Source organism: Nipponia nippon, unplaced genomic scaffold (genome assembly GCF_047370975.1).
Source record: "Nipponia nippon isolate SJK-2023a ecotype South Korea unplaced genomic scaffold, ASM4737097v1 scaffold_7, whole genome shotgun sequence".
Classification (NCBI taxonomy): domain Eukaryota; kingdom Metazoa; phylum Chordata; class Aves; order Pelecaniformes; family Threskiornithidae; genus Nipponia; species Nipponia nippon.
This window is the reverse complement of record NW_028262391.1, coordinates 15,267,696-15,290,548: the sequence shown is the minus strand read 5'-3', so window position 1 is coordinate 15,290,548 and position 22,853 is coordinate 15,267,696. Positions and strand designations below refer to the sequence as shown.

At 36.7% G+C, this 22,853-nt stretch overlaps 1 protein-coding gene across 6 annotated transcripts in view; it reads left to right on the top strand.

The window, feature by feature from the left end:
- The window catches only part of ACAP2 (ArfGAP with coiled-coil, ankyrin repeat and PH domains 2), a 72,950-nt gene that overhangs the window by 32,741 nt on the left and 17,356 nt on the right, over positions 1-22,853 (top strand). For 4 of the 6 annotated variants that reach the window (XM_087738921.1, XM_087738919.1, XM_087738922.1 and 1 more), the window contains exons 8-14: positions 345-440; positions 4,992-5,066; positions 11,941-12,053; positions 16,420-16,440; positions 19,625-19,676; positions 21,078-21,178; positions 22,384-22,489. In XM_087738921.1, the coding sequence (XP_087595047.1) occupies positions 345-440; positions 4,992-5,066; positions 11,941-12,053; positions 16,420-16,440; positions 19,625-19,676; positions 21,078-21,178; positions 22,384-22,489 (564 nt within the window). The remainder of the gene's footprint in view (positions 1-344; positions 441-4,991; positions 5,067-11,940; positions 12,054-16,419; positions 16,441-19,624; positions 19,677-21,077; positions 21,179-22,383; positions 22,490-22,853) is intronic. The other 2 variants (XM_009468466.2, XM_087738920.1) reach the window with 1 other exon arrangement.

Here is a 22,853-nt window from a genome sequence, read left to right as displayed (position 1 = left end):
TACATGTCATGGTTAAACAGGAGATGACAGAAGTTTCAGGTGACATGAATTAGAAGTAATTTTCTGCCCTTAAGTAGACTGTTCCATTTTGTTAATGGGGTTAATCCTATTAACTAATTTCTGAGCTTTTTGGCTTGCTTCTTTGCTGCCTTTATCTTCCATGTTTGTTTACAACATTGGAAGCTCTATGAGATATTGATGTAAAATTGCCAGGACACAAGAGACCAGAAATTAACCCTGGAATTGTACTTTAAGTTTGTTCATGTGGATTAGTGAAGTGATGTATTTATGTGATATCTGATAAATATTTATCCTTTCTAAAAATATACTTTTTTTCCTTCTAGATGTTATCATTTATGTATGCCCATCTGGCTTTTTTCCATCAAGGCTATGATCTTTTTAGTGAACTTGAGCCCTACATGAAAGATCTTGGTGCACAGGTAAAAAATTACTTTAAAAATTCCTAACTATGTGCTGGAATGGATGAAAACTTGATATATGCATACATATCAGGTACATCATAGACTTATTCAACAAAAAGGGACCTGTAGTGTGATAAAGGCAAAGCATATAAAAATACACTGTAAGTGGTTTGAATGAAAATGGTTAGAAACTGAAAGTTGTCTGTTCACTAAAATTAATACTACCTTTAGGATTTATATACTTAAACCTAGCCATGTAGTGCCGTTTGAGGTAGTCTATGGTATTCAGGACAGTGGATTATTTTGTTTTAAAAACTTTTGTATATGACCCATGTTATAAATATATTTAACAATAAAAAGCAGGTTTTTTTTCTTCCACTTGTATGCATTATTTACTGTATAAATTATGCAGTGTGCCAAAAATAAAATTGATGTTAGCAACTTAGACCATAAAACAGAAGTCTGATTTTAGTAAGTGGTGCAAAACTGAGTTCATACATTGAATCCTTCTTGCCCAATTTTGTTGTTTAAATTTAAGAACACACAATTGCGACTTCTGGGTTTTCAGTGAGGGACTCATGAAAAGGTTAGATGGACCACAGCCAACTGCACACAAGAGACATTGAAAATGGTTATGCAAAATAGATAAAGAACATACAATATTCAACTGAAGATCTGTTGGTGGTGCAGGAAGAAGACTCAGCAGTGTCTTGACTTGTTTTCAGTGCAAGTTGAATGGGCCTGGAAATACTTATACACCACTTTTTTTTTTTCTTTTGCCTCTATCTGAGGACTTGCAACAACTGCACCAATGCAAAACCCTCTATTGCCGCTTCCCAACCTGATACGCAGAACAAAGCCAAACCAAATTCTGAGTGTCTATCCATATGCAAAAGCAAATAAATGACAGCAAACATTTATTTGCATTCATCTCAAGTAGATGTGTCATTGAATGTCTAAGAAATGACATTGTTCTGAGCTGGTTATTTCTGCCACAGCACTGTTGTCAACTGTGCCCCTCAACCTGCTTCTGTGTCTGTGCAGTGAAGCAGATTGGGAACTGTAGAAAATAACTCTAACAATCAAATATCTATAAATAGTTATTTTTTCTGCTAGACTAGTCCCCAGTCAGGTTACTGTGGGTCTTAATTACTTGTACAAACACACATCAGGAAAGTGTGCTTGTGTGTGTGCGTGTGTGTGGAGGGCAAGTGATGGAGCTGAGAAGAGAGGCTGCTTGAGCTGGCACTGCCATCAAGGAGGGAAGTGACTGTACAGCTACAGCCCTCCGTCTTTGGTGTAATAGTGGCGCTTGAAAGGTTCAGGTGCACGTGACTCTGTCCTTAGCTGTGCATTTATTCTTTCACATATTTCCATTTTGTGTTGTAATTGTTGAACTGCAGTGTTTTGATAGTATAGAATGTGTGTCCTGTACCTCTGCGGAAGAAGGGATAGGGAAAGGAGACAAAAAACTATGGAGTTGGTAGTGGTTTATGTTACCAGCTAGGCTTTAATGTTTGCATTTCACTGAGATTATTTGAGCAAGGAACACAAGATTATTTTTGAGTGGCTGGTCATCCTTTTGCTTGATCTGGTAAGGAGCATTGTGTAACATTCATTTTGGTGCTGGTATCATAGCAACTGAAGGAGTTAAATTTAGAAAATCAGAAGCTGAGGATGTTTAAAATATATTGCAATTGGAGGAAAGATAGACTGAAGACCCTAAAGTTGTACAACTTGCTGAATTACTCTTTTGTGACAGACCTTGGCTTTAAGTAATGGATATTTTTCATGACAGAAGCAGACTTGTAAATAGCTTATGAAAGTTTAACAGTTAATGGCTTTGCAGTTTCTATTGGTTGAAGCTTCTGCCTTTAACAGGTCAGAGAGAAGGTATGTTGTGACATAACAAAACAGGGATTTACTAGATTTTTCTGAAAATACTGTGAGATTCTCTCTGTTGGTAAGTGAGTCTTTATTCCCAGGTAAATTTTGTGTATGATCTTAATTACAAGGTTTAACAACACCTGAAGTATTAAAATTGAAGTGGTCTTAAGTAGTATAGTTATAATTTTTAATTCTTTTGTTTTGCATTTTCAAAATAACTGGTTTACATGACAGAATAGGATTGAGCAGTTTTGCTTTCTGGATATTTTAGGTCAGGGTAGGATTACTTGTGACTCAGATTGTTCTAGGGGAATCTTTAATGGCACACAAGTGTAATATAAGCTTTTGCATGGAAATTATGGTATTTGGCACTTTTTATGTGAAATGTGGTATTAGTTTAAAAAGAAAACCTACTTGAATTTTCATTCTGGGATGACTATTCAAAAAGCTAAACACTTTAGCCTTCGTTCTCTACAGAATACCACTCGTATGTTTATAAAAATACGTTTACCAGTAAATGCAGTATTTTGAAAAACCTAATTTTTTTGAAGACTACCCACTAGTGGTATAATGACTGGGATTTTGATAGTTTAGTTGTGTGGTTGGCCACAGCTCTTGATAGTTGTATGCTTTTGGTTTTTTTTTTTAAGACAGTTGATGTGCTGCTCACCTGAGTGAAAAGAAGAAATTCTGGTCTGAGCTTGGAAACTGGGATGATGCAATGCTGTCTTGATAGTAAAAAAGTAAATGATGAAATGAGCTGCTGTTAAGAACTTTTGTTTTGGCACTGATGCTGTGGTAAATGTATCCTCGAAACTCTTGTATTTAAGATAAATTAGAGGCAATTGCCCTAATCTGAACATGGCTATTTTCATCCAGCAGGGTCGGAGTAAGAATGTCTTGGGGGCCATGTGCAGATTCCTGAGTCTGAGGTTTTAGCAAGAAACTTGACTCCTATAAAGTCTTGAACAGCCCCTGGACCAGTTCTCATCTTTATCACAAAAGAACAGGTTTCCCAGAGTTCTTGGTGCAAAACAGTATTTGAGCACAATGGCAGCCCAGCCTCTGTTTTAGAGGCTCTTTTATCATTTTTAAGTCCTATAGCTACGTAAATATGATGTCTGGACACTTCAGTCTTTAACATACTCATGTTCACAAACACCTGTAATGTGTGAAAGTGCTGGTATAGCCATTTGAGCCAGAGAAGCAGCCAGGGAGAGAAGAGTTAAGAAAAGTAACAGAGTATGGAATTGGATCCAGATGTCCCAGCTATCAGATGGCTCCTTAGTTGTTGGAGACTGTCTAACACAAGGGTGTAAGAGCCAGTTATTGTCCCTTTTTTCTCTTGTTTATATCGTTTCAAGCAGGGGAAATACAACACTGGGGAAAATGACCAGAGTTGGCAGGGGTTCTCACTTGTGGTTATGAGCGTGGGTGGAGGTGATCCTATTCGTGTGTGAATTAGAGGTTCTGTTAGTCATACTGTGCCCTCTGCCACGTGACTGACTTCAGCTGGAAAACTGGTGTTGCACACTGTTCCCGGTCTCCTCCTCCTAGGCCGGGAGTAGAAGGCGGTCTCTCCCGCAGATGTAAAGCTGCGGGCTGTACTGCTGTGTTCAGTATTGCATCTGCATCGTTATTCAGTACGATGCTGTGACTGGGGTTAATGGCGGTCTTGGGTTACAGGCTGGATAAAGGAGGAGTTCATCAGATTCCATAGCGTGTCACATAACTACCAAGCTAACTGGTCTTTCAGGCAGCATCTGCTCCTCCACTTCACCATATCACTTATTTAAACATCAAAGTCTGTTAAAAAAAAAAAAAAAAAAACAAAACCCAACAAAACACCCACCCCCCCCCCCCAAAGAAACGCCAAACAAACAAACAAACAAAAAACCCAAACCCACCAAACTTACTCTTTTACAGGATATCTTAAATTTCCTGCCTTGTTTTTCCTTCTGGTTTTGAAAGGAAAAAGTTTATATGGTAGTGCTATAGACAGGCTTGCAGCAAGTTTCTGGTAGTGTCTTTTTTTTTTTTTATCACAGACTTTGTAAGGATGCTAACTGAAATGCTCTTTGTTGCGACAGTCTCTCTTCTTTGCAAAATCATGTTGTTATTTCTGAAACTAGAAACAGTTTGAATGGTTCTACCTAAGATTTCAAGGAATCTTGCTTAGATACTGCTGGTGACCAGATCAAAACTACCAATACAAAAGCCTGGTTGAGGCAGTCCCCCCCCCGACTTTGTGGAGGAGAAAAATCACTACCGTTCGCTCCTTCCAGTTTTTGCTGCTAATGCCAGTGCTGCTGCATAGGCCAGTCAGCCAGCAAGAGCAGCTAAAGCATGAGTCATTCTCTTCGGAGACTGAGCACCAATGCGGTATAGAGTCGCATATGCTTGGCACCATGCTGTTCTTTGAAACATTTCTTCTAAGGCTTACAAGAAATGTACACGTTTCGTAGAGGTTAATTCAGGATGGTAGTGCAGTGCTTTAAACGAGGCTTTAGTGGTTATTCAAGGTAAACACTTTGTGACCAGAGAAGTAATTATACTATGCAAATAAAACAAAAGTCATGCAATGTCTAGACATAATGTGTTCTTTTTTGTCAGCATTATGAAATCTACTGAGCCAAATTTCTCTTGATATCTAAAGATCCAATTTTCTGTTTCTCTTTACAGCTGGATCAGTTGGCTGTAGATGCTGCAAAGGAGAAGAGAGATATGGAGCAAAAGCACTCCACTATTCAACAAAAGGTACTTGAGAGAATGTAAAAGGCAGACTGCACGCACATTTTTGCATCTATAGCATCTCTCCCCAGCAGTGCATCTCTGCATTGGACCTGTGAGGGATGGTATCTTTAGTGCAGAGAAATAGACTTGCACATCATTAAGCATAGGGTTGGATTGCAGATATTCATTTTGTATTACAGAACAGAATATTATGTTTAGTTTTGACTGAAACACAAATAGAACAGTAGAATTTATTTGAATGCTGGGATTCTTAACATTTCATTAGAACTCTTATTCCTGTTACATCTTGGATTCAATATAGTTGTGAAAGTTACTATCTTCCCCTCCTGTATGTCTGTAGAAGAGGTGTATATGCTGCACAGTCCTACAGTCATATGTATCACTTTCTGGACTGTGCCAAATGTGAGTGCAGCAATTTGAGGTAGTGTGGCAGCTGCTATTGCATATAAAGAGCAAAAGTAAACTTTTGTAAAGGCTGTCTAATGTATGGTGTTCAACTGTACACAAATATGAAAGTGATAACATAAATTGCTGTTTGGGGAAGATTTGTGTGTGTAATAATTTTTATTTTTGCTTGTTGAGAAAAATGTAGATAACTCATGTTGTGGGGGGAATGACTTCTATTGTTTGGATGTTTCAGAAGCTCTAGATCAGTATTGGTTTTGCAGGTATAATGCTAGAAGTTAAAAATATTTCCACTGAACTCTCCGGTAGTGAGCTAATACTGCAGGTACTTTTGAAAGGGATTAGATACCAGTTTAAAGGTAATGCAACACTTCTTACTCTCATTGAAATACATTCTGTATCTGTTCAGGTGGCATAAATTAAAAAAAAAAAAAAAAAAGCCTAACGTAAACTAAATTTCATGAGTAAATAAATTCAGGAATGGAAAACATGCTAAGATTATAATTTAGGTAGCCTTAGTAGGAGTCAAGGTTAATGGGAAAAGGTAACATTTTTGTTTGCTGAAAATGTTTTTGTCACTTCATTCTGTCATTCCTGCAGGAGTTGGTGGGAAGCATTAGGATTGCTATAACTGTGAAATTGAGCAGACACGATGATGGGCGTTAGAGCAGTGCTGATGTGCTGTGGTTCAAGGCAGACAGGAGTTAACTACAGGCAAGGAAGGGGAAGAAAGAGGGGAAATGGGAAAGAGATGGAACTTGAGAATTAACATCGATGTTCAAATTTTAATTTGTTTGGGCTCGATAGGCCTAGTTTCAGCAGTGGGAAGTAGTTGAGGGTTTTACTGTTAAGAACAGTGGTGCTTGGTGAAGGATGTAAGTCATGGGCAATTATCTTTTAATTGGCAATAGAAATAACAACTTGTTACCATGAATTATGGTCATTGCTGTTGTCAGTGGTGTTTACAGTCTTTGTTTTTTCTTCAAATGCTGCTTAAGGCTGCTTTACAGGTAAACTATTTCTAATAGTATCAATGGTTTTTGAAACTTTTAAGTTTTATGAAACGTGATAAGCTACATCCGTGCGTAATACAAATATTCTTGGTTTTGAGTACAAATGGCAGTCATAATGAGGTTAGTTATATATTGTTCCTTATTTTAATTGAATGACAATTTTACGCTGTCTCTAAAATATAATCCAGGCAGTCAGGTTGTATTGTATGTTGTCTTCTAAAGTTCTGTGTTTCAAGTTGTGTATGTTGTCTCCTGTTGAAGTGAAGTCAATGATTCATTTTTGTGATGATAATGTCTAGATTAATGCATCTAGGCTTTGGAGGGCATGCTTTATTGGAGATTCCTCTTACAGCTCGTCAAATCATTTTCTTGGTTTGTTGCTCAAATCATGTTGTCTGTTTGTTTTTTGTCTCCTCCTACTTGCTTTTCCCAACAAGTTTGCTTCCCGCTCATCAGGATTTCAGAATCTTGAACTGCCTTAGACCTTGGATCTTGTTCTTTATATCATTATTTGTCATCTGTTCAACCTGATCAGGATGGCAACCTTGTTCTCTGTTCTCTTTTCACGGCTTGTCATGGTGCTTTCCACTGGGCTGCCTCTTAGGCATATGTTCCCAAATCTTCCACTGCCAAATCCTTCCATGTTTTCTAACTACTGAAACTTTTGCTTCTTGTGTTGAATATTCCATGAGGTATATATGCATTTAATATACTGAAGTTTTAATCTAATGCTTCAGAATGATGCCTTTTCTTCATTGTGTGGATAAAGAACAGTTCCTTTTCTGAAATGTATAGGTAAGTGCACATGTGCACACACCTGCCCACCCCACTACCTGTGTTTGCATATACGTGCATATGCATGCAGAATAATTGCACTAATTAAACAACTCATCTCACTTTTCTTTATAATCATCATCCTGTTTAATTCGGCTGTTGTCTGAGAGGCTAATACAAAAGTCATGGAAGGGCTTGGTCACCCCTATAGTTTGATTTCTATTTTAAGAGAACTGGTGTCTGGTTTTTTTTTTGTTTAACTTTTGCGTTCTATTTACAGCAAATTTCCAGCAAATATGCAGGAAACAATTCTTTTTTCAGTGTAAGAAATTATTTTTTCTGTATTAGTCTGGTGCACCACATACTATGAATTAATCTGGAAATGTCATGATCATTCTGGGAACTTTTTGCAATATATTTTTATATGAATCTTTCCCTATAAAAAGAGTGGTGTCACAGTGTCGCTATCACTTAAGACTTATAACTCATGTTTTCTGAGCAGTTTGCAGCCTATTGCTGTAGTAACATGTTGAATTAAGAAATAATTCAAAAATCAGTTGGACCTGTAAACAGCATTATGGCTTTTTGGTTTTGTGACAGCTAATATTTTGTTCTAAAATGAGGGAAATGATACAGGAAAAACGTTTGCATTGAACTTCAAATAGTTTTTGTTGTATTCAAATCCCTTTTTCATTTAAAACAAAAAAATCTGCATCCGAAGAACTGCTCAGGAAACAGCTGGAGTGAGAATGATTTGAAAATTTTTAACATCTTGAGTAAACAAGGTGATAGGAAACCAGATGCTACCACAGTTATAAAGCAGGCATAAACCAGAGCTGCTGTTGAGAAGTAATGCAAACTAATTCCTGACTCAAAAAACAAAGATGTGCCAGTATTTCAAGTGACTTGTATGCTCAGTGACTCTTTTGCCTTCTTTCACTTTGTCTTGGACTGTAAACCTTGTTACTTGTGTCTGTTGTTGTTTTAAGCCCTTCCTCAAGGGACTTTCAACTTAAGCATGACAAACATCTCTTTTTTGCCGATGGGATGGGAATGGAAGCAACTTTCTAAACGGGGCGGTTGCACAATTAGTGTCTTCTGTTTAGTGTGCTGGACTAACTTTTCAGATTAGTGTTTTCTTTGGTGCTTGTATTCCCCCGTTTACTGCCTTTTTTAAAAACTTGTAAAATTCTGCTTCTCTAAAGTAAAAAACATATTGAATACATATTCAGTGTTAAAATGCTGATACTCACACTCCCTAAGATTTACTCGCAAAATGGTTTGAGTAGCTTTCATGACCTGCTAGCAATCTTCATATTGAAAGTAAATTGAAAACTCTGCTTCTGAAAAGTATGGGGGTTTACGTTTTCGTAACAAGAAAATTGTACGTAGAGAAACAGCAAACATGCAAGCTATGAAATGAATCCACTATGTGTGATAAATTGGTAAGTTCGTATGAAAATGCATTCACTGAAACACTGTCAAGAATACTAAGTATTCTGTGACCCACCAGATTAGTATTAATTGTGGAAATGAAAGTTGTTTTTCCATTGCCAGCTGGTTTGCTATCCCTCATGGACATTTAAAGAAAAAGAAAAAAAAAGCATGAAAGCATGCTGTGTGCTTCACTTACATAACCCACCTCTACATGTTTCTCTTCCAGTAGCTGGCCGACCTTGAAAAATGTTAGCAGAATAGGAGCCATAGATGTTCCTTCCTTCAAATCTGAGTGAAATGTGCGATGTAGCACTTCAGTGTAACTTTCATAATTCTGGCTTAATTTTCTTAGTTCCGATTCGGTGAAATGTACTTCAGTCCTAACTGACACCTAATTAATAAATAAATGATGTTTAAAATTCAGTCTTTATCAGCTGCATGTTTGCTTAAGGAATACAAAATTCTGAATCAGATAAAGTGGCTGGGTTTATTAACATGTGATTCTCTTATGCAGGACACTGGAAAGATATGGATGTATGTCTCTCCACCCCCTGATTATTTTTCGTGATTCACTAAACTTTTCCATGCACCAAGATAAAAATAAACTATAACGTGACTGCTTTTCTCCTATTCTTTAATTATAAGATAGCAGAGACTGTAAGATCAGACATGGCTTATCTGGTTCCTTTTTCTACTTTTATCCTTTTAATTGAAACGAAGTGTAGTTTTTTTGTTCGTCTTTTTTCTGACTGCTCCTTTCCTAAACTTTATCAATGAAGTTTTATGGATAAAGCATATAAAGCATAAAGCTTTACTCCCTCATCCCCCGGTTGGTAGTCCGCTATGTATAGTTAGGAAAATATTAAACATTCGTCTGTATACTCTTGTGTCTTTATCTGCTCTGTAAAGGTGGAAGTCAATCAGGGAAGCCATTAAAAATGACACTAAATGCACTTCATGAGGAAGGCTCAGTATTTTACACAATTTGGATTGAGAGTGTAGCATGATAAATGATCCAAAGTTTTCCTGTCATGCTTGTATATGTCTTCAAAGCGTAAATCTAGATTCATTGGAAAAGACAGTTGCATTTTCTACAGCAGTTCTCCAAACCTGGAGGAAAATGTGATTACATAGTAGCTTAGACAGAAAAGACTGAGGGAATGTATGTTGTCTTTCACTAGACAAGGAGCTGCAGGCATCACTAGAGGCAGGAAGATGCAAATCTTTAGCAGGTTTCATTATGTGTGGGAGCTGGTAAGTTAGAGTAATTTATCAGGGTTTTTTTTGGGGGGGGGAGGGGGCAGGGAACGTGACATCAGGCTAAGTCTGTGCTTACAGAGGTTTTCTCCTTTTCTTATCCCCTCAAAAAAAAAAAAAACCCCAAACCCTCCAGAAAACTAGAAAGGACTTTTAACACTTTGAAATGTTTGTGTATGTCATATAAGTTGTGAAATACTAAGTTAAAATTGTACTGTGATATTTGGCTGTTTGTGCTTACATGAGTTCTTTAATGTTCAGCATGTTCTGATCTAGAAAACAGGCAGAAAATCAAAATTACTAAATGCTGAATAATAAATGCACGAATTTTTTATTTTAGGGGCGCTTTTATTTGCAACCTATATGTTTATTCAGATCAGTATATGGTAGCAATATGATAGTTCCATTTTCTTTTGGAACTCTTACTTCTGCACTGATCTTCTGCCACTGTATTAATAAAAATTTTAGATTTAAAATTGCAAATTTAGTTAATCTATTCAGACTGGTAATAGCTGAAAACACTGCAAGTAATTCTATGGAATTTGGTGCTGTGCTGGCCTGGGAGCATAAAGGGCCCATTTTGATATTTATAACCACTTCACTGTCTTATTTAATTGACCTTGGATTGGACCAAACCACCTGCATGTATAAGAGTAAACATTGCACGTAGCAGAAAAGTTGTGTGCAGGCTGGAACATTACATTGGGCTAACAGTATTGGTTTTGAAGCTGATTTTTTTTTTTTTTTGTATAGACTCTTTTCCCATATGTATAGACAAATTCCTAAGGAGCAAAGTGCAAAACAGATTTACAGACATACTTTTCATACAAAGCTGATGTTTGCAATTTACAAAAAGTACCTGCTGAAGGTATGGGAGAATGACATTATGAGATGTCCCATATCTTCAGTATTTAACCTGGGTTTTTTGTTCTGAAACTTAATTTTCAGTGATGTCTCTTCTGCCCTAGTTAAGGAGGAAGAAGCCATATGTTGCTAGTCTACTTTAAGGGTATATTTTACTAACAGTGAAATTAAATAATAGCATGTATATTATTTTGATCTCTGGACATAGCTTATGATAAATTATGTCATTTCATGTGTGCTTTTTCATGCACCTCTGGTAGCTGTTAGCCTCCCACTCGCTGAATACTTGAGCTCTGTAACTCCCTGGGAAGAGTCCATGCTGTTTCAGATGAGATATGAAAGCAGATAATCACCACATGTATTACTGCTTCGTCTACTCTACCTTTGCTGGAGACGTGAAGCAGTTAACCTTTCTGAAACTTGTAAAGCTGTTATTAACTGTTATTAGCTGTTATTATTTGTTATTAGATTGATTAAAATATATATTCCCTTGTCCTACTTCTAGCTTCATATTCTTGTCAAAGATCATAAAGAAAAAATTACTGCTAAGTTCTTGACATCATTGCCAGCATCCTGACCACTTCAATTTAGAGATAACTGATAGCATCGTCTTTATTTTGTTACTTGTCTTCTAAGTTCTGATCCGGCTCACTTGTCAAGATGACAGAGCTGAAGGAAATGCTAAAGCACGACTGGCTCTGTACAGTTGTCTGCAACAGGCTGGAATTGCTTTTCAGTTTTGACTCCTAACTCCCATTGCCCCTTTTCCTCTACCTTACTCTCCCCTTTCTTTGGAATATATGTGAGACCATTTGAGTAGACAGTTGAAGCATCAAATGCTCTGTCAATAATGTTTGCCCTCTACTTGTCCATAGAGGTCATCAATACCTGAGCAAGAAATTCCCCTTGTGTGCAGGTAAAGTAAAAATCTTCAGCATTCTGAACTCCTAAAATGCTTTTAAAAAAAAAAAAAATTGTCAGGGGCTGAGAGTCATGGCTTGACTAATAAGTGTTGCAAGCAAAATATTATTCCTAAATGTTTACTCTTTTTGACATTAATACTGTCCATATTTGAAGTTTCATTTGAAACTGCAATGTCTTTTTCTTGTCTTGTTCCTTTGTACTAGGATTATTCCAGTGATGATACTAAACTAGAATACAATGTAGATGCAGCCAATGGTATTGTTATGGAAGGTTATCTGTTTAAGCGAGCCAGCAATGCCTTCAAGACTTGGAACAGGTAATTATTCAGAACCTCTATTTACTAGCTTATTAAGATACTGCTTGTTAAGCTAAATTCTGGTCTGACATAATCTATGCAACTCACTGATTCCACAGTTTTGACAGAACGCTTGGGCAACTCTGTTAATTAACGTAGAGGTGATGCTTCAAAGCCGTTTTTCCTTATTTTCTGTCCTAGTTGTTTGCAAACCTTTTTCTAAGAGTGTATCTTAGTCTGGAGGAGTCCTGTGTATGGAAAGCTTGCTTTGTTGTGTGTAGTCCAGCTCTGTAATTGCGTTTTGGTCTTTGGGGTTGAAACAGAGCAATCCTTATGATTGTACACAATAAGCTATGTGAATGTATATGCTGGGATTATAAGTGTTAGGGGACAAAGCAAGATGGAAGTTGTATAGCCACTGGAAGCAGGGAAACACAGTGAAAGACTCAAGTACTCAAGTTATTTTTCCTGAAAGAAAAACATGTAACTGTTATCCTTTACAATTCCTGTCCTGTGCAGTGACTCCTGTTTAGCAGTTCTGATGGTCCTGTTGGGAATTCAAAATATATTGTTAGTCATGTCTCTTTAACAATGTATATTTTACTATTGTTTAAATATTTTTCCCCCTGAACAGGATTTCTTTTGCATTTCCAAGGGTGTATGCTTTTTTTAAGGAAATGTTATATATGCTGGAGCATTTACAGTATAGTTAGATACAGTTCTTGAATTTTAAAGTTAATTTGTTGTGATATAGAGCTCTTTTTACTATCTTATGCTCTGCAATTTTTGCATCAGTACTTCTGTTAAACTATTGGCTGTGTTTCAAAGGCCAGAATGTGCATTTGGATATGTCGTCCCTTCCAACCTTAATTATTCTACAATTCCTTGAGCATTTTGGAATATTGCAAGTCTATAACAAATTGGGATTGCTTCACTTAAATCCATAAATGGATGCGAGGGCCACTAGCGTCAATAAGACTATATCTGTATTAGCAAGTCGTGCAACTTGTATAAGGAATTTTGCTTTGGACTACTTCTAGTCTGGTCCTGTGGTCTGAATATCTGTCTGTAATTGTAATGTACCTTCTGGGTTAGTTTCATCCAAGCAGACGTCAGAGCTCCCCAAGACAAATCTGTGAGGCATCAAAGGACGGTGAAGGGAGAAAACTGGGAGATACACTTCAAAAACATGTTCCTGGTCTGAAATAAATGTACTGTAAGCACACTAAGAAAAATCCACAGTAACAAGGCAGGAGATTGTCCTGTATTGTCTTCTCAACAGGCTGAAAGGGTCCTTTTTGCCACGTGTTTTGCAGGATTGACTGCAGCCTCTTGATAATTGACTGAAAGCAAAACCCTGACTCGCTCTCTGGGTTCTTCTTTTGGATAGCATAAAGGCCTTGCTCTGTAGGGAGGTAATGGGAGGGAGCAGGACAGGAGCGTTGGAAGGTAGCTGAGTTTATTGGCTCTGGCTGAGATGGAGTTAATTTTCCCCATAGCAGCCCTCGTAGTGCTGTGCTTTGTATTGGTAGCTACAGAGGTGTTGATAGCACACCAGTGTGTTGGCTGCTGCTGAGCAGTGCTCGCACAGCATCACAGCTGTCTCTCCAACATTTCCCTCCTCTCACCTGTAGGTTGGGGGTGGGCAAGATCTTGGGAGGGGACATAGCTGGTACAGCTGACCCGAACTGACCAAAGGGATATTCCATACCACATGATGTCTGCTCAGCAATAACAGCTAAGAGAAAGGAGGAGGAAAGGGGGGGCATTCGTTATTTACGACGTTTGTCTTCTGGAGTGACCCCTGTGCGTACTGAAGCCCTGCTTCCCGGGAAGTGGCTGGACATCGCCTGCTGATGGGAAGTAGAGAATAAAAATCTTTGTTTTCCTTTTGCTTCTGTGCATAGCCTTTGCTTTTGCTTTTATTAAAACTGCCTTTATCTTGACCCACAAGGTTTTTTTCCATCTCCTTTTCTCACCCCCCTGTTCTCCTGAGGAACGGAGTGGTAGAGGGGCTCGATGGCACCTGATATCCAGCCAAAGTCAACCCACCATGCTGAGAAATAGTCTTCTTCCACATGGCTTCATACCTAGTAATACTGCACATGTATCTTACCTTAAGGTGGTTAGGGAGTAGGGTTCAATTAAAACTAACGTCTGTATGTTGGAAATTTAAATGGACACAAAATAAATATGGGGAAGTCATAATTAAATTAAGGTACACAATGACGTTCTTTCAGGTTAAGTTACAGGTTTGAACATATACAATAAAAACATATCCAAACAATAAGTTAATTAAGAGAGCCAAGGTAAACAGCTCAGTAATGAATCAGAGCTACCTACTTTTACTATATAGTTTATATTTGCTTATAGTTTTTCTTCTATTTGTTGCAGGAGTATTCAATAACCTTTTACCTTTTTTAATCTTAGATTCTTGATTGTTTATCTCACTGTGATAGGCTGGTTGGATGCTTCAGAATTAGGCAGAGAATAGCATTGGATATGCTATCTCTAAACACTTTAGAAATCGAATGAATCATTTTAATTTTGTACTTCACATTCACAAACCATTACTAATGGTTATGAAAGTACTACTACTATTATCATACATAAAATATATCTTTAAGACCTTAATGAAGACAACTATTAGGTTCTGAATCTAGCCCCATTTTTCATGTTTTAATAAAAATAGAGAAGTATTTTTATCTTATTTCTGAAAACATTTGGAACTGCTTGCTACATTGTAGGCACTGAAGTGGTTATTGCCGCTTCCACTGCCTGTTTCCACTGATGGAATGCTTTATGTACGTAGTATTGCAGTTTCAGCTGCAGGGAGATAATACTGATTAAAGTTTGCCATGTATTAGAGGTGAGAGTGTTTTTTCCAGTCACTAGGTAGAGTACAAGAAAGGACTGTGTCACTGCATTAAACTGTTTTGTTCATAAAAATGTACAGTGAAATACCAAAGGAGGAAACATTTAGAAAACTATGTATTTTATATGAAAGAAATCAGAGCTGAAGTCAGAGACCCTAAGACAGACAAGATATTTTCAGTGTTCTTATCGAATAGATAGTTTGCTGCTTCATTATATGCTTACCTTTGGGGGGAGGTGGGTGGAAAATTAACCAGCTGAAATAAAACCAGAAGAATTTGCCTAGAAAGAAATACTGGAATTTCCTGATGTTCTGAACCAAGGGTAACAGCACTAGTCTTCCTTGCTAACTGCTGATTGCACTGTAAGTAGTAACATGTATTTAAAATGGTAGCTTCTCTTTTTCCCTCTGTTGGTATCGGTTGGTATTTTGATGATTCTAGGCCTTTTTAAGTACTCCTTTAAGACTGAATTAAAGGCACCAAAAATCATTGCAATTACCCCTATTAGTGCATACTTGCCAGCATTAAAAACATAAGAGAAAAGGAAGTGGTACAACGGGTTTTGTCTGGGTTTGGCACACATCAGTATGATTCTAGCTAACAAATTGGATAGTTATGATGCTTTGGTGTGCGTGTCTTGGTCAATGAATCCATGGACACCATAGTGGATTATCCTGGGAAAAGTCTGGTTGCTGGGGGAGAAAAAAATCAAACCCATCTAATACAGCCCTTTGAAGGGTGGCAAATCTGTTCTAATGAATTAAGACTTGTTTTGTTTCCAATCCAAGCTAATTTCTTGCTAGGATGATGTAGTTTCTTCCTGGAACAGCTGGCAGGTTGGGTTTAATTGTCTGAAGACTTACTTATTTGGGCTTTTGCATCAAGTTTCCTGTTCTTGGGATAGTTCTGCATGACACTGGCTTGAGAAACAAATAGTATTTGAGCGGATTACAAAGTAAACCACAAGAGCTGTTTGCAATTCAATGTTGCTGTGTTTTGAAAGAGCTGGAGATTTTGCAGTCTTTTTATTGTGACTAAATAGGTAGTGTATAATGTACATGAGTATTTCAGGTAATATACTTTATACTGGAAAGTCTTACAGTAACAGGTATCGAGACCTATTTTTTGAATATGTCTATGTGTTTGTAAATAATATATCTTATTGTACACAGCTTTTCTTAAGGCATCAGGAACTGAAATCAGGTGCATTTATTATTGTGGAGCAGTAGGTGGAAAGCTGTTTTGGTTCCTAGAAATTCAAATGAAAAATAAGTCCATATCATGAAGAAAGATACACGTGAATAAACGTGTGTAGGGAGAAAAGCCTTTGTCAAACACCAGTATATTCTGAATATAGTTTTTAGGTTGGATGCATTAAATGTTTTCCTTTTTAATTCTGCTGTATTTTCAGATCATGCTAATTCTTTGCTTATTTTGCTCATTTTGCATTTTTCATTCCTTCTCCTCCTTTCCCTTATGTTTTAATCCTACCCCATTTTTTCACATGACAGGAAAAAGCCAGATCACATCAGGTACCAACCAGCTTCTTTTATACCTTCCCAATGTTTCTTTGGCACGCAAAAAGCTCTTAATTAACCCTGCATTTAATTTTGATTACTTGCAATGGATGTATAAGTGGCTCAGTCTAAGAAAATAACAGAAGGATTCTGCCTGGGATGTCAGCTGCTCAACACCTTTAAAGAATTAGAAAGATTGAGCTAGTTTTAGCTAAAAAGGAATTAAAGCAAAGTTTCTGCACTCAAACTTCTCAGCATACAATATCAGTGTTTTGACTTTTTCCGGTTAAAGTTGGTGAGATTTTTCTTATCAACTGCATTGGAAATAGAGGTGTAACTTTTAAATGTTGTGCATTCTTAATCACTCTGTTTTATTTGCATGCTGATAGCAACTAGTGAAGAAAACTGCTTTCTTTTGAGAATCAATAAGCATGATTCATTTTTTTATGTAAAAATTTAAATTTTATATTTCTTTTTGGTATTACTCAGTTCTCAGAAATTAGAAATCTGTTTCAATGAATTTTGTATTGCTTCCTATTAACAAGTACTCTTTCGAATTGTGTAGGTATAAATGATGGAAAACATTCAGTTTCTAAACCCAAAGAGCTATATTTAAGCACTACTGAGTGAGGCAGTGCAAATTAAGATTCCCCAAGTGTGTTTTCTCCTTCGCCATGCTTCTCTCCTATTTTTGACAGAATGACACACTTAAACTTTGAGAGTGGTCAGTACTTAACAGCACACGTTGCCTAAAGGTTTATGAACATTAATTCTTAGAACAGGATAGATGTGGTGTGCCCTATAACAGCTCCTTCAGTACATACATTGTACCTCAGGAGCTCCTGGCTGTTACTGCTGTAGACCCCCAGCAGCCTGTTGCCTACTGTGATGAGTAGAGTTTATTGATGATACTTAGTTAATACGAAATAACTCAAAGTTTTTGGCCTGAATGAAACTGCTGTGGTGCTGACATGTTGGAGGGGAGTCTGCCACCTTTATTTTTTCAAGCATACAATAAAATATATTAACTTTATTTTCTGTTGATACCGACTTCAAAAGCGTGATCTACAAGTTATACTACATTCTAAGTTGTTGATCTTGTTCAATAAAAATTTCTTTAAAAAAAAAAAAAATCAACCCCCCCCCCCCCATTTTCTGGCTGGCCTGGAGAAAGTTCTCTTAGATTTAATTTCTCTACTAGGAAAAAAAAGGGGCTGGAATACTTTGAAAACTTCTAGACTAGGCTTTAAAGGTGACACAAATTTGGTTTGCAATTTGTGTGCTCACTTGTATCCAGTTAATCAGATTGGAGCTTATTTACTTTAGTAACTTGCCTAAATATTTAGCTGTAGAACAAGTGAAGCATTGCATTAATGAAGTTAATTACGCTACCTAAGGCAATTATTAGGGATTTGCTCCGTTGCATGTTATCTAGGGGCAAGGCTGCTGCCTTTTTTTTTTTCTTCCCCCCTTTATCACTTAGGGGACTGCTTTTCATGTTTTTCTATTTGGTGTTACATTCAAAAAAAGCCTGAGTTTATTTTCCTTTTCTAGTCTGCTTTTTTGTTGAGTTACCTATTTAAATATTAGCAATATATGCCTTATGCTCATACTTGAGGCTTAGTTACTGCATCTGTGATGGTTTTTTTTTTTAAATAGATGGTAAAGGTGATACCTTTTAAATAGCAGTGACAAAACTACTGCTGTAACAAATTGAAAAAGTAGTTCACTTTTTGCATTATTTTGTTCAATTATCTTAACCCAAAAAGATGACTATTATGTTGTAAATCCAGTATTAAAAGAAGATCCTGTTTGTTGCTTTTTAAATTAAATATATCTGCACAACATTTGAAAAGATTAATTGTTAAAAGGTAGAATCTCATCTGTCTACTAAGTACTAACTTTTCTAACAAATACTAGATTTCCTGATTTTAATCTAACTTTTTGTGTATCTTAATTTTTCTTAACAATCTTTGTGTGCTTTTTTTCATGAATGGCTTGTAGTGGTTGAATAAATACACGGAGCCCTCTTGTTACTAATTGTAGTAAACTGTAGCTTGAAGTTCAACAGCCTGTGGAGAATAACAAGATAGGCTGCAATACAATATTTTGTATACTGTTACTATTCAAACTAGTTGGCAGTGCAGAAAGTAGTGATGTGTGCTATAAGTGGGGTATTTGAGATAATTGAGGAATTATGCTATGATAAACACAGGTTCACATTATAAGCACGAATAAAACAAAAAAGCATAAATTTCACTGCAGGACTGCATTCTTTTTTCATATTCCCTTCATTTTTGTCAGTTCAAAACCAGTGATGATTGGGTAACTTTTATTTTGTGCATCCCCAGAAGAGCTAGAAAGGAATGGTTATATTTTCTGTTTTTTTAATATTCAGTGGTCTAATAAAACACAGTTGTTAGAGATCTGAGGTGCTCGTAATTTTTTGCAAAATACGAACGATCTTTCCATTCTCTATGAATTGTATCCTATCTGAACAGCGAGTTTGACAAGGAAGGATACAGTTCAGAGGCGTTTTTAAGCATCACATTATCTTTTGGATTTTACAGGATGCTGTCATTAAATCTTTTATTTGATATTTTCCTATAAAGCTGAGGCTTGAGTTAGGATCCTACTTAAAAGGTTTTCCTTGGTTTTGTATGAAATCTTTTTATTTCAGCATCTAAAATTTTAAGAAATGCCAAATATAGAGAGACATTAAACCTACATGGGACAGCAACACTGTAGTATTTTTAGTGCCTTAGTAAGTTATTTCTTAGCTCTACTTTCAAAAATATTCCAGGACGGGGTAGTTCACATAGCTTAAGTATTTTTGTTATTCAAACTGACTGAATTTGTGTTATCAAACAATTACTTAAAATTGTAGCTTGCTGCTAAAATACAGAAGTAAATGTTCTTTGAAATGAAAATGTTTTGTGTGATAGCCTAACTAATGTTGTCATAACATGAATGTGTTTGTTTAGGACTCAAATTATTTGAACCTTGCTTTCTTTTCTGTTTTGTCTCTGCTTTCCCTTTTTTCATTATTCTCACGAAATACTTGCCAAAGCTGACTGCGGCATTACTTCTGTGAATTCTTTTATGCAGTCTCTCTGTAGACTGTATGTTAGCACATTTCGGTCAAATAAGCACTGTAAAATCAGTTATGTATTCTCTGGATGTCTCTTTATTTGAATAGGCGCTGGTTCTCAATACAAAATAACCAACTCGTGTACCAGAAGAAATTTAAGGTAGGTATTAAAAACTGGCTTGGGATAGTTTGGGGTGTGGGTGATGGTTTTCCTGATTGATCAGGGGAAGGAGAAATAGTGCTGACATTCGCATCCTGTGTGGTCTTGAACAACCTACTGCATTTTCTAAATTAGATTCTCCCTTGGTAAAATGAGACTAATCGCTACACTTAGAGATTTTGAGATGCCTGCGCAGGGATTTGCAAGCACGTACTTTACTTGCTGTGGGGTTTGTACCTTGTTGCAGAGAAGGTTTATGAAGAGCCTTAAAAGTTGTTGGTCCTAAGAGGCTTGTACACGCTTGGTGGCAGAGAAATACTCCATGCTGTTCTTTGAGCAGTTGTGTTGAACTCTTTCAGGACCTGCTCTCTCCAGTTAATTACTGAGTTCACATACCCAATTTAGCAGTTGGGGAGAGACGGGAAGAAAAAGGCATGAAAGCATTTGTTATGAAACAGTCAGGGATGCTATGTATATGTATTTAATACTGAAAATGTAAAGTGGTTCAGCAGTCAATATCTGTCTTTTTGCTGGTGGGAAAGTACAGTTGTTGTATATTACAGCAGCAAATGCACCTCTGCCCCAAGCTGTGGAAGCCAGCCTTTTCAATCAACATTGGGGTCCGTGCTGCTTTGTTTGCTGCTCTAGAATCTGCTTTTGCACCACATAGCTGACACCGTTCTTCATGTTGGAAAAAACTGGAGAACTGTATGGAGAAGGGAGAAAAAAAAAAAAGAGGGTAGAGCTTAATGACAGTTCATTTCCTTTCAGTGTTAACAGGCCAGGTTCAGAGGCTATTCCTTGTTATCTGATGCTATCAAATCAAGGCTCTTCATTTTTGTGGTTGGAAAGGAAAGAAACTGTTGAGTTTGTGTGAGCACATCTGAGTTGGGCATTTTGTGTTTGTGAATTCCAATTACATTTTTGTTTTTTAAAAATGCACCTTTAAAATGCTATTAGCTTAGAATGGAATTCTGATGAAATGAATCAAATTTTCAAAACCACTGCATCCAGCTTCTGGTTTTGGTACTTGGCACTTATAATACTGCTGGTTTAGGTGTAATCTTTCTGATTTTTTTTGTGAGCTAATTGTGTCTCTTAGAAAATATCTTTGAACTCCTTTCAATACTGTTGTTTAAATTTAAGGTGTCGATTATTTAGTAGATTGGATTGTAGGTAAAAAGGAATTCTCCAAAGTTTGTATTAAATTTTCATAAAATAGAACAAAACAATATAATTTATCTAAATATTTCCTGCTAAGTATCTCTGATTCCACCTATTTAAAATTTTATTTCTGGAGGAAAAATTTGGGTAAACAAGCAAAAATGATAAATAATTTGGGATTATTAGCAACTTTATCTTTCCTCTGTGTGACTTGTTTTGTTAACTTTTGTCTCTCAGGATAATCCCACAGTAGTTGTTGAAGACTTGCGGCTTTGCACGGTTAAACACTGTGAGGACATAGAAAGACGTTTCTGTTTTGAGGTGGTTTCTCCAACAAAGTAAGGAGAAGTGATGGAGCATGTTTATTTTAAAAAAAATCGTTACATTCAGTTGTCTTGAAATGCAAGATTAACATTTCTCTTGGGATAGATCAAAACAGGAAAAGTATCTGAACAGTTCTGTTTTCTGAAATTTTGGCATGGAGTAAGTGATGCTGTGAGAAGTGTTCCTAGAATTTAGTTTACTTTTGTCATTAAAATAAACATGTGTTCCTGTGCTTTATGCATATGTGGCTTGTGGTTGTGGAGCTGTTGGGGCTTAGTAGTAGCTGATACTATTAAGCTGCTTAGTAGTGTAGAAAATAGATCTCAGTTTCTCCAAATTTCTGGTTGGTGTAATGAGAGAGAAAAATATTAATAGGTTGTCATCTCAGTAGTGTTAATTTACGTTTCAGAATGCACTAAATGAAACTACCAAATAAAAATATTTTTCAGCCCTGGCAGTGCAGTGTATTGGTTATCTTTGAAGAAGTATGGCAGTCCTGCCGCAGCCAGGGCACAGGACATGGATTTCTCATTAATGATTTTGAGATGTGACCATATTTAGATTTTTTTATATAAGGTCAACCTTATATCCAATCCTTTAGGATTGGATGTTATCTACAGTCCCCGCTCCTACTTACGTTTCTCTTCTTAATAGATTGCTGTCCTAATGTTTGCATCCTCAGTTGTGGTTCACTTTAACGTGCATTTTGCTCCTGCTTGCCTATACTTCTTCAGCCCATAAGTGTTGGAACAGATTTACACTTCATGACCTGTTTCCTTTGACTGTTGGTGTGAAAAGTGGTTTGTTCTTTGTCAGAGACCTTTAAAATAATTTCCTCTTGATCTCAATGAATGAACTGTGTGTTCAAGGACTGATACCTGTATCTTGTGTAATTAGTCATGGAGGTAAATTGCATGTGAGGATATAAAAATGAAAAATTTGGAATATGAAAAAAAGGGAATAGGAAGTTAAGCCATTCTCTGGGTTATTTGAAGAGTCATATACATATGTTCTAGCATTACTGCCAAATAGTTTTTGAAACAAGGAGTTTGCAATTCATAAAGGGTCAGCTGCTTTGTTATCTCAAAATAAATGGGTTTAGTAGATGATGCCTACTAAAGAATATACTTGTGGTGATAGCAAGAAACTCGACAAAGAGTGTTGTTTGACGTTAGTTGGTCAGCCTCTCTGAATCTGAGTACATGTGTATTTGTCACAGGAGCTGCATGCTTCAGGCTGACTCGGAAAAGCTGCGACAGGCATGGATTAAGGCTGTTCAGACTAGTATTGCTACAGCATATAGAGAAAAAGGGGATGAATCCGAGGTGAGTTTAACATCCCCTTTAGATCCTGAAAATTTAAAATAGAGGAAACCTCTTTTTATGCGAGGGGAGGAAAAAAAGAATCCATTGTTTGTCTTCTGGTAGAAATACAATGAAATTTTGAAGGCTATGATTGATATCTAATCTATCTTTCACTCTATCTGACTAATGTTACTTTGGCCTATATGTTTTGATGAGATTCTTCTGTAGTATGATTAAAATTCATAGGATTATTGGGTACTCCTATATTCAGTTCTATATTTCTTCTAAAAAGCTAAACATTTTTTCAGTTCTATGGCTTTCCTTGACCTTAAATGTAGAAGTTACTTTTCTAGGATTCTACAGATACTGACAGTGCACTAGGACT